The sequence below is a fragment of the Pseudophryne corroboree genome, chromosome 1 (genome assembly GCF_028390025.1).
Source record: "Pseudophryne corroboree isolate aPseCor3 chromosome 1, aPseCor3.hap2, whole genome shotgun sequence".
Lineage (NCBI taxonomy): Eukaryota > Metazoa > Chordata > Amphibia > Anura > Myobatrachidae > Pseudophryne > Pseudophryne corroboree.
Window position 1 is genome coordinate 269679640 of NC_086444.1, and position 12480 is coordinate 269692119.

General features: G+C 45.6%; 1 protein-coding gene across 1 annotated transcript in view; it reads left to right on the top strand.

Annotated features, from left to right (window-relative positions):
* ADAMTS19 (ADAM metallopeptidase with thrombospondin type 1 motif 19) overlaps nucleotides 1-12480 on the top strand; it is a 512659-nt gene that overhangs the window by 87670 nt on the left and 412509 nt on the right. The window contains exon 5 of the mRNA XM_063964256.1: nucleotides 5389-5472. Coding sequence (XP_063820326.1) covers nucleotides 5389-5472 — 84 coding nt within the window. The remainder of the gene's footprint in view (nucleotides 1-5388; nucleotides 5473-12480) is intronic.

The window sequence follows — 12480 nt, forward strand, 5'->3', positions numbered from 1 at the left end:
GTAAACTTGCCATTATGCCATTTACGACACGGAGTGGCAAGGAACGGCTGAGGCCCTGGCCTATGTTCATGGCTAGTGGTTCAGCTTCACATGAGGATGGAAGCACTCATCCTCCCACTAGAAAAATGAAAATACTTAAGCTGGCAAAAGCACAGCAAAGAACTGTACGTTCTTCTAAATCACAAATCCCCAAGGAGAGTCCAATTGTGTCGGTTGCGATGCCTGACCTTCCCAACACTGGACGGGAAGAGGTGGCGCCTTCCACCATTTGCACGCCCCCTGCAAGTGCTGGAAGGAGCACCCGCAGTCCAGTTCCTGATAGTCAAATTGAAGATGTCACTGTTGAAGTACACCAGGATGAGGATATGGGTGTTGCTGGCGCTGAGGAGGAAATTGACAAGGAGGATTCTGATGGTGAGGTGGTTTGTTTAAGTCAGGCAACCGGGGAGACACCTGTTGTCCGTGGGACGAATATGGCCATTGACATGCCTGGTCAAATGACAAAAAAAAATCACCTCTTCGGTGTGGAATTATTTTAACAGAAATGCGGACAACAGGTGTCAAGCCATGTGTTGCCTTTGTCAAGCTGTAATAAGTAGGGGTAAGGACGTTAACCACCTAGGAACATCCTCCCTTATACATCACCTGAAGCACATTCATCAGAAGTCATTGACAAGTTCAAAAACTTTGGGTGACAGCGGAAGCAGTCCACTGACAACTAAATCCCTTCCTCTTGTAACCAAGCTCCTGCAAACCACACCACCAACTCCCTCAGTGTCAATTTCCTCCTTAGACAGGAAAGCCAATAGTCCTGCAGGCCATGTCACTGGCAAGTCTGACGAGTCCTCTCCTGCCTGGGATTCCTCCGATGCATCCTTGAGTGTAACGCCTACTGCTGCTGGTGCTGCTGTTGTTGCTGCTGGGAGTCGATCGTCATCCCAGAGGGGAAGTCGGAAGACCACTTGTACTACTTCCAGTAAGCAATTGACTGTCCAACAGTCCTTTGCGAGGAAGATGAAATATCACAGCAGTCATCCTGCTGCAAAGCGGATAACTCAGGTCTTGGCAGCTGCGGTGGTGTTAAACGTGTGTCCGGTATCCACCGTTAATTCACAGGGAATTAGAGAATTAATTGAGGTACTGTGTCCCCGGTGCCATATACCATCTAGGTTCCATTTCTCTAGGCAGGCGATACAGAGAATGTACACAGACCTCAGAAAGAGTCACCAGTGTCCTAAAAAATGCAGTTGTACCCAATGTCCACTTAACCACGGACATGTGGACAAGTGGACCAGGGCAGACTCAGGACTATATGACTGTGACAGCCCACTGGGTAGATGTATTGCCTCCCGCAGCAAGAACAGCAGCGGCGGCACCAGTAGCAGCATCTCGCAAACGCCAACTGGACTCTCCTGGGGATTTGTGACATCGGACAATGCCACCAATATTGTGCATGCATTACATGTGGGCAAATTCCAGCACGTCCCATGTTTTGCACATACATTGAATTTGCTGGTGCAGAATTTGTTAAAAAACGACGGGCGTGCAAGAGATGCTGTCGGTGGCCCGAAGAATTGCGGGCCACTTTCGGCATTCAGCCACCGCGTGCCAAAGACCGGAGCACCAGCAAACACTCCTGAACCTGCTCCGCCATCATCTGAAGCAAGATGTGGCAACAAGGTGGAATTCAACCCTCTATATGCTTCAGAGGATGGAGGAGCAGCAAAAGGCCATTCAAGCCTATACATCTGCCCACGATATAGGCAAAGGAGGGGGAATGCACCTGACTCAAGCGCAGTGGAGAATGATTTCAATGTTGTGCAAGGTTCTGCAACCCTTTGAACTTGCCACACGTGAAGACAGTTTAGACACTGCCAGCCTGAGTCAGGTCATTCCCCTCATCAGGCTTTTGCAGAAGAAGCTGGAGAGATTGAAGGAGGAGCTAAAACGGAGCGATTCCATTAGGCATGTGGGACTTGTGGATGGAGCCCTTAATTCGCTTAACCGGGATTCACAGGTGGTTAATCTGTTGAAATCAGAGCACTACATTTTGGCCACCGTGCTCGATCCTAGGTTTAAAGCCTACGTTGTATCTCTCTTTCCGGCAGACACAAGTCTGCAGAGGTGCAAAGACCTGCTGGTGAGACACTTGTCAAGTCAAGCGGAATGTGACCCGTCAACAACTCCTCCTTCACATTCTCCCGCAACTGGGGCTGCGAGGAAAAGGCTAAGAATTCCGAGCCCACCCACTGGCGGTGATGCAGGGCAGTCTGGAGCGAGTGCTGACATCTGGTCCGGACTGAAGGACCTGCCAACGATTACTGACATGTCGTCTACTGTCACTGCATATGATTCTGTCACCATTGAAAGAATGGTGGAGGATTATATGAGTGACCGCATCCAAGTAGGCACGTCAGACAGTCCGTATGTATACTGGCAGGAAAAAGAGGCAATTTGGAGGCCCTTGCAGAAACTGGCTTTATTTTACCTAAGTTGCCCCCCCCTCCAGTGTGTACTCCGAAAGAGTGTTTAGCCGCTCACCTTGTCAGCAATCGGCGTACGAGGTTACTTCCAGAAAATGTGGAGAAGATGATGTTCATCAAAATGAATTATAATCAATTCCTCCATGGAGACATTCACCAGCAATTGCCTCCAGAAAGTACAAAGGGACCTGAGATGGTGGATTCCAGTGGGGACGAATTAGTAATCTGTGAGGAGGGGGATGTACACAGTGAAAGGGGTGAGGAATCAGACGATGAGGAGGAGGTGGACATCTTGCCTCTGTAGAGCCAGTTTGTGCAAGGAGAGATTGATTGCTTCTTTTTTGGTGGGGGCCCAAACCAACCAGTCATTTTAGTCACAGTCGTGTGGCAGACTCTGACACTGAATTGATGGGTTTGTTAAAGTGTGCATGTCCTGTTTATACAACATAAGGGTGGGTGGGAGGGCCTAAGGACAATTCCATCTTGCACTTCTTTTTTCTTTAATTTATCTTTGCATCATGCGATGTTTGGGGCCAATTTTTTTTAAGTGCCATCCTGTCTGACACTGCAGTGCCACTCCTAGATGGGCCAGGTGTTTGTGCCAGCCACTTGGGTCGCTTAGCTTAGTCATCCAGCGACCTCGGTGCAAATTTTAGGACTAAAAATAATATTGGTGGTCATTCCGAGTTGTTCGCTCGGTAATTTTCTTCGCATCGCAGCGATTTTCCGCTAATTGCGCATGCGCAATGTTCGCACTGCAACTGCGCCAAGTAAATTTGCTAAGAAGTTTGGTATTTTACTCACGGCATTACAAGGTTTTTTCTTCGTTCTGGTGATCGTAATGTGATTGACAGGAAGTGGGTGTTTCTGGGCGGAAACTGTCCGTTTTATGGGAGTGTGTGAAAAAACGCTGCCGTTTCTGGGAAAAACGCGGGAGTGGCTGGAGAAACGGGGGAGTGCCTGGGCGAATGCTGGGTGTGTTTGTGACGTCAAACCAGGAACGAAACTGACTGAACTGATCGCAGTGGCAGAATAAGTCCCGAGCTACTCAGAAACTGCAAAGAAATTTCTATTCGCAATTTTGAGAATCTTTCGTTTGCAATTCTGCTAAGCTAAGATTCACTCCCAGTAGACGGCGGCTTAGCGTGTGCAATGCTGCTAAAAGCAGCTTGCGAGCGAACAACTCGGAATGAGGGCCATTGTGAGGTGTTCAGAATAGACTGGAAATGAGTGGAAATTATGGTTATTGAGGTTAATAATACTATGGGATCAAAATGACTCCCAAATTCTATGATTTAAGCTGTTTTTGAGGTGTTTTTGAAAAAAAACCACCCGAATCCAAAACACACCCTAATCCGACAAAAAAATTTCAGGGAGGTTTTGCCAAAACGCATCCGAATCCAAAACACGGCCGCGGAACTGAATCCAAAACCAAAACACAAAACCCGAAAAATGTCCGGTGCACATCTCTAATTAATACCAATCTATTCTTTGTCAATGCTATAACTAGTAATAACTAGTAACCATAGCAATAACACATTAGGGTATATTTATGAAGCAATGACAGAGAAAGGGGTTAACACCACTTCCTCCTATGTAACAATAGGAATAAAACAAATTACTGATTTCTCTTATAGACTCTGGGGGTCATTCCAAGTTGATCGCTCGTTGGCTAGTTTTAGCAGCCGTGCAAACACTATGCCGCCGCCCACTGGGGAGTGTGTTTTAGCTTAGCAAAAGTGCGAAAGCATGTGCAGCCGAGCTCTGCAAAAACGGTTTGTGCAGTTTCAGAGTAGCTCTGAACCTACTCAGCTCTTGCGATCACTTCAGCCTATTCGTGTCCGGATTTGACGTCATACACCCGCCCAGCAACGCTCAGCCATGCCTGCGTTTTTTCAGACATGCCTGCGTTTTTGCAAACACTCCCTGAAAACGGTCAGTTGACACCCAGAAACGCCCCCTTCCTGTCAGTCTTCTTGCGACTGAAAACTTCGGTAAAACCTGTGCAAAACACCAAATGCCTTTGTACCCGTACGTTGCGCGTGCGCATTGCGGTGCATACGCATGTGCAGAAATGCAGATTTTTAGCCTGATCGCTGTGCTGTGAACAACGGCAGCTAGCGATCAACTCGGAATGACCCCCTCTGTTCTTTTGCAGTTTACACTGTTCCCATTGCCTGCTATGGGGTCTTGGGTGTCGGCTCTATACATCAAGCAATGGAAAGCTTAGCTGTCCCTTGCTAGGCAAAGCCAAGTTAAGATGGGCTGTACCCATAGCTGGTGAGGCTTTATTGGATCCCTTCCAGGTGAAAGGCCATTGGGTCAAAGGCTTTGCTTGTGCAATTAGCTGCAGCCCTTAACAAGTAGGAATAGGCTGCCAGTGAGGGGTAAAACGCTGCACCTGCATTATGTATCATATTATGTAAATGTATTATGGACAGTATAATATGGGGTAAATAGACTAGTGGTTTAACAGAAAAAAATGAAAGTTACAAAATTGACAGGCAATTGTTATTATTTACTCACTTTCCAAATTATGCAATTAAGGGGCAGATTTAACGAGTGATATTCGTGATATACTCATTATGAGTGTTAAATGGTGCTCCAGCTAATGAGCTCGTAACTGTCATGTGTTTGAAAAATAACAGGAGCTGATTGGCTGCATCACCATTTGACATTCATAACGAGTGATAACAAGAATATCACTCGTTGTTAAATCTCCCCCTTAATTTATTATATATTTCAGAAAAATAGCTATAAAAAAAACAAATTATATAGCTTTAGCTGAAATCTTTGCCAATTGCCATATGTCCCCCAAAACACAGAAGTAATCTACTGCAAAGTTATGTTTTAAGCATTTTAAAAATAAATAAATGAAACAATGTATCAATTGTTATCTTTCTAGGTATACAACCTTTTTCAGCACAAAAGTCTTGGAGTACATATGAATCTTCGGGTTACAAAATTGGTTCTACTTCATGAAACACCTGTGAGTTAGCACGCTGAATATTTATCGTTATGTGGATTGTATTAATGTTGTCACTTTCAGATGTACAGTAACTGACTATCGTATGACTGCTGTGTGTATATAACTTACATTCATACAGATGTGTCCGCATTCACCTATACCCCATTCACACTGCACAAATAACCCGGTATCGACTCAGTATTTTGCCAGGTCGACATGTGTCGCTGTGTGGTGTGAACGGGTTACTGCCGAATTCCTGGGTTGCCTGACCCAGTAATTCAACCCGGGAATAAAGAAGGGTTATTCCGGGTTATTACCGGGTACCTGTTCTCAGCATAGGGAGAGGCGGCGTGGAGATGATCTCATCTCCAGCACCACCTCCGCATCCGCCTCCTATGCTGGCTCCATCCCCGCCCCCGATGGCAACCCGACTGGGCATATTGCCAGGTCGGGAAGCCAGTCTGAAAGGGTTCAATCTTGGTCACACCCGGAAAGGACCTGTTTCCAATTCCCGGGTGCGATCCCATTGCAATCTAAACGGGGTACTAGTGTTTTTGCACCATATGGCATAAAATGCATGGTACAAGATGTTTGGAACAATTTATGTGCTCAGCCACATACTTTTTCCTGAATTTTCCATCTTATTTGCATCATAGCAACATACAAAGTCCCTCACAGTATACAGGACCTCATTCCGAGTTGTTCGCTTGCTAGCTACTTTTAGCAGAAATGCAAACACAAAGCCGCCGCCCTCTGGGAGTGTATCTTAGCATAGCAGAATTGCTAACGAAAGATTAGCAATTCTGCTATAAGTATTTCCTTGCAGTGTCTGAGTAGCTCCAGACCTACTCCTAGATTGCGATCGCCTCAGTCCGTTTAGTTCCTGGTTTGACGTCACAAACACGCCCAGCGTCCGACCAGCCACTCCTCTGTTTTTCCAGCCACTCCTGCATTTTTACCTGGCACGCCTGCGTTTTTTTAGCACACTCCCTGAAAATGGCCAGTTTCCGCCCAGAAACACCCACTATCTGTCACCACACTACGATCAGCAGAGCGATTGAAAAGCTTTGTTCGCCCGTGAGTAAAATAGCATAGTTTTGTGTAAAATTGCTTAGCGCGTGCGCCCTGCTGTGCATACGCATGCGCAGAACTGCCGGATTTTAGCCTATTAGCAATTCTGCTAAAAATAGCAGCGAGCGAACAACTCAGAATGACCACCACTATACACAATAGGTTAGTATTTTTGTTGCAAATGAAGTGGTATCAAGTCCCAGATTAAGATGCGCGAGGCATGGCTCAGTTTTTTTACTTTCTACACAGCTTTGCAATTGAATCGCACATAGAAGTACATGAAAATATGATATGCCAGTGTCAGTATTCAGTCTACTTTCATGGCATTAGTGATGAGACTAAGTTGCACATTTTAACACTTGGCGCAGCTACTGTAATTCACAGAGCCTGTGCTGTATGTGGACACATCTGTACATGCAACATATAATCCTGGTATCGCCTATACAGTTTGGTGTTGACCAATTAGCTTTGCTCTTCTAACTTAGGGCCTGATTCAGACCTGATCACTGTTATGCGAAATCACACAGCAGCCGATTATCGAATGACTGCGCATGCGTAAGCACCACAATGCGCAGGCGCAACGCCAAACAGTGACAGAATAGTGCGAACATTTCGATCACTAGGTGTACACAAGGTGATTGACAGGAAGCGGACGTTTGGGGGTGATAACTGACCATTTTCTGGTAGTGTCAGGAAAAACGCAGGCGTTCCCAGCGTTTTCTGGGAGGGTGTGTGACGTCATCTCCGGCCCCGATCAACCTGTTTGTGTTGCACTGTAGGAGTAAGTCCTGGGCTACGCACAGGCTGCACAGTATGGAACAATCATTAGATGATGAGTGAGTTGCAATGTCTGCTGCTAGCAAAGTTTTCGCACGGCGTACACATGCATTCAAACACTTGCACGGGGCGGGTTTTCACTCTTCCTGGACGGCGACGATCTGATCGCAGCCCTCTGCAAATTTGCAGCACAGCAATCAGGTCTGTATTAGGCCCTTAATCACTAACTTAAGTGGGACAGGTCATACTAAATAGTATTATTTATTATGCTTGAAATAATTAATTAAAGAGCTTTAGGCCTACAGCATTTCAATTGAGAATGATATTGTTACAACAAAGTATAAGCACAGCACCACCAAACATCAAATATGAATATTGAGGCTGGACAGCAGGGAAAGGGGTTCGCAGGGAGAGAGCTTTCTCACAAGCTCCGTCCCAGTGTGTGACGTTTTTGTTACATTCCTGTGATAATTTGAATTATTGCACGGTAAATGTAATCGTTAATTTCATTTAAAAACCTCAATTACATCGCAGGTTTTTAGTATCTGTACACAGATTATTTTGGTCCACTCATGCTCCTCATAAGTCACTACCTTGTTGCACACGAGTTGCACAGCTTAGAGAGAGCAGGTGCAGCAGTGCATGACACAACAGGGTAAAACCTTTTTTTTTTTTTTTTTTAGTTTGCCATGGTATTTGTTTGTTTTTTTGATCCGTAAATGAACCCTATTGTACATAAATTCTGTTGCTAACTAGGATGTATAAGTCACAATTTTATTGCATTGTGAAGATATGGAAATATAATCAAGTATTCTGTGGCTCTTTCCTTCTTAGTAGAGCTGAAGAATCTGTTCCCCAGGGGGAAGCTTCAGCTAACCCTAGGGAGAAAGGGGTGACCCTGGGCCTTTATGCTCCTTGAGTCTGGGATTCAAGGGGTACCTACTAGCTTCGTCAAAGGGGGACTCAAAGGGTGGTATTCAATTCTTTCTAACCCCTTCCACACCCATTCTGTTTCTGCTGACAGGCATGGTATCATAATTTCAGCTCGCTACCCCCAGGGTAGCATGGCGCCCTAACCCTTTACATCCTAAACCTGATTACTATAGGCACAATATGTGTGATAATGGGGATCACTTTAGAAAGGAGAATGGGCATGATATATCATTTGAATACTGGCCAGAAAGTCCCTTTTCCCCTCATGGGGGCTTTTTAGCTCTGATGGGATGGGAGAAACGGGGCTCTTTTGGAGACGTCCGAAGACCAAAGACCACAGCACAATATTTGTACTGCACTGTCTGAATTGGAGCACACACCTTTGGCTACAATAAAACAAACAAATACTAATAGTCTATGCCTCTATGGTACTACTCTATCTGTGGTTGTAATTGGGCTACAGTATTTATAGCTCTATGAGGCTCCATTACATATTCTTGTATATGGCTTTTATATACTGTATTTGCCAACCTGATGATCCACTATCTGTACTTGTATGGAGTCCGGTATCCATAGTTGTATAGGATTCATACACCAATGTCTTTTGGCAGGGCTGAAACTAGGATTTTGGACACCCAGGGCATGGTAAAAATTTGGCGCCCTCCCTTCATCCATGAAAGATGGACTTTTCTGGCATAAATTTAATTTCCATCCCCTTCCCTCTCATACGTAATAAAGGGACATACTTAATGAAGGCCACACAATTGTACTCCTAATTCAAATGACACCACACAGTAGCACAATCTTATTCACATTACACTGCACATAGTGCCCCTGATTCACATTACACCACATAGTAGTGTCCAAATAAATACAATGTTTAAGCTCTTTAAAAAAAAAAATTATGTGTTGGACTCCAGCCCACGTGAGGTGCAGCACGCTGTCTTACCCTAGTGTTGTCTTCTCTGTCCTGGAAGAGGTGGTTAAGTGCTGAGTCTGCGACCGCTCTACATGTGCCCGATATACACACATACTTAATACAATATACAGTACACCATACATATTCTGTATGAACATATAAGTAACTAAATATTCCATTAATGAACAATAAGATAGATGGCCTGACCAACATATGTAACCATGTCACCAAGAGCAAGTACTGATACCAACAATCTCCTGAATACTGTTTTGTTCAAACAGTGTCCTAACATGCTGTAGAACATTATACAGCAATCAATATACAGTATATCTATGTAAAAATCACATCAGGTGAGGTACTCACCTAAAACTTACATGTAGGCAGTGGTACTCATCTAAACTTACATGCAGACAATGGTACTCACCTAAACTTACATGTAGGTAGAGCTACTCACCTAAACTTACATTTAGGTAGAGGTACTCACTAAACTTACATGTAGGTAGTGGTACTCACCTACATGTGAAAGACACAGTCACATTCACTGCTGGCTAATAAGAAAGAGATCTCATGTATCCCTGACACCCGCAGTAACCAGCCTGCACATGTAGCATTTGCCCATATTATAAGCAGTATAGCATCCACATGTCAGAATGCATTCACATATTGACTATAATCCTATGCAAACAAGGTTATATGATGAGCTATACCTCTGCACAGTGGGTGGGTGGGCTGTCAGCGGTGTCTGGCCTAATTGAGGACAGCTGCTCCCCCCTCCCTCTGTGAGGGTAACAGGGACCTGCTATGTGTGTGTGTGTGTGTGTGTGTGTGTGTGTGTGTGTGTGGTAGATGCACACATACCTGCCCCTTCTGTAGGAATTTGTCTCCTCCCTTGACTTGGTTGTTGGTGCGTCCTCTGCTGGACACACAGAGACATGGTTGCTGGTTGTACGACTGGCACACAACATGTCTGGGGATGGGAAGTCACACTTTCGTGAGAGGAGGCCATACAGGGGGACCCCAGGGGAGCAGCCCCACACGGAGGGCTGGGGCAATGGGGAGTGGAGAAACTACAGCTCCCACCCCACCCCACCTCACCCATAGAGGCAAGAGAGAGACAACATCAGGAGAGGAGGAGAGACAGGAGGAAGTGGATTCCCGCGACCACCACCTCTGGCTTCTGCGGGGCAGAGGAGAGGAGGGTGAGGAGGAGCGAGGGCGGATATCATTGTCTAACACTCCCCCACCCCGTGGTGTCCTCAGGTAACACCAGCCCTGCCCCAACCCCTCTCCCTGTTTGATACGTGCCGCTGCTGTCTCTGCAGTAGCTCCTAACAGTGAGCCCAGGGTCAAAGTGCTATAACACACTGTGGGCCCTCCGATTCAGTCCCACAGTGGCAGCAACAATAGACTTGGCATGACAGCGCCCCATCAAGTTCAGTGCCCAGGTCACATGCCCCCACCACCACCACCACCACCACCACCCTTCCTAGTTGCGGCCATGCTCTGGGAGACAACAGTATCTATGCCTGCAGAGGTCTCCTCTTTCTACAGTATGCCTGTATGAATCTACTTAATCTTTGTTTGTATGCAGCTCCACTTTATACCCATCAGTCTTAACATAAAACCACCTGCTTAATATTGTGTAGGTACCCCTCATGCTGCCAAAAAAGCTCTGATCATAGTGATGCCCATAGACCACGGCCGGGAAAGAGCTGTCCCTGGCTGTGGCAGGTGACGGCTCCGGACTGCACAAGGGATCTCGCGTGAGTAGCGAGATCCCGTGCATGCACAAGGGAGCCGGCCATGAAGGAGGCACAGCACATCAGCACTGAGCTGATGCGCTGTGAGCTCAGGAGGGTGTCATCGGAGGGGGGATCTCTCCCTCCCCCACTTCAGCAGACAAGATGTTCTTACATCTTGACAATGTCCCTTACTGCTTCGCCTCGGTAATAAAGCGAAGCAGGAAGTGTTAAAGCGGCATAGTCCATCAAAAGTGCCTACAATGTGTACATTAGCATCAAAACTGGACCATGAAGCAATAAAGTTTCCTTTTACAGCATGTGGATAGCTAGGTGTGTTGTGTCATTTACTTGGGGAAGAGATTGCTCCAGGAGGCACCATGGGAGGAAGGCAAGACAGCCAAGGTAGTGTGATGCTCTTTGGCCCTCCAGCTGTTGTTGAACTACACATCCCAGCATGTCCTGCTACAGTTATGCTATTTGGCCATACTAAAACTGTTGCAGGGCATGCTGGGATGTGTACTGTAGTTCAACAACAGCTGGAGGGCCAAAGGTTCCCCATCTCTGGTCTAGAACAATGTTTTGGTAGTAGTACGTATCAAAGTAACATCCACATGTATGGAAGGACCCAAGCTTTCCCAGCAAAACATTGCCGGGAGCATCACACTGCCTTGGCCATCTTGCCTTCCTCCCATAGTGCCTCCTGGTGCAATCTGTTCCCCAAGTAAATGACACAACACACCTAGCTATCCACATGCTGTAAAAGGAAACTTTATTGCTTCATGGTCCAGTTTTGATGCTCATGCACACATTGTAGGCACTTTTGATGGTGGACAGAGGTCAGCATGAGTACTCTGATGCACTGTATGTTCTGACACCTTTCTATCTTAGTCAACATTAACTTATTATGCAATTTGTGCTAGGATTGGACCGAATGGGATAGCCTTTGCTCCTCATGTGACTCAATGAGCCTTAGACGTACATGACCTTGTCATCGGTTCACCGGTTATCCTACCTTGGACCACTTATCATAAGTTCTAACCTCCGCATACTGGGAATATACCACATGATCTTCTGTTTTGGAGATGCCATGACCCAGTCATCAAACCATCACAATTTGGACCTTATCAAAGTTGCTCAGATCTTTGCATTTGCCCATTTTTCTTGCTTCCAACACATCAAGAACTGACTGTTCACTTGCTGCTTAATATATCCCACCCATATATGTCATTGTAATAAGATAATCAATTTTAGTAACTGTTCTTCTTATGCCTATATGGTGCACGGCTACCTAGGCATGTATGGGACACAATACCTGTGACTATGGAGTGCCTTTATATTTATGTACGATGCCTCTGCTATGTAGAATTGAGGTCAGTCAATGATAATGCCTATTAAAAATTAGTTAAACATTATTTTGTTTCGGTTATGCAGTAAGTGGTGTACACTGCAAACTATTTCATATTTGAATAATATTTTTAATAATATTTTATAGTCTCTAGCCATACTTCCTCTTTATTTCTGATAATTTAGAAAGTGTAAGATACAGCTGTATCCCCATACATCAATATACAAGTGCTACATATCAAA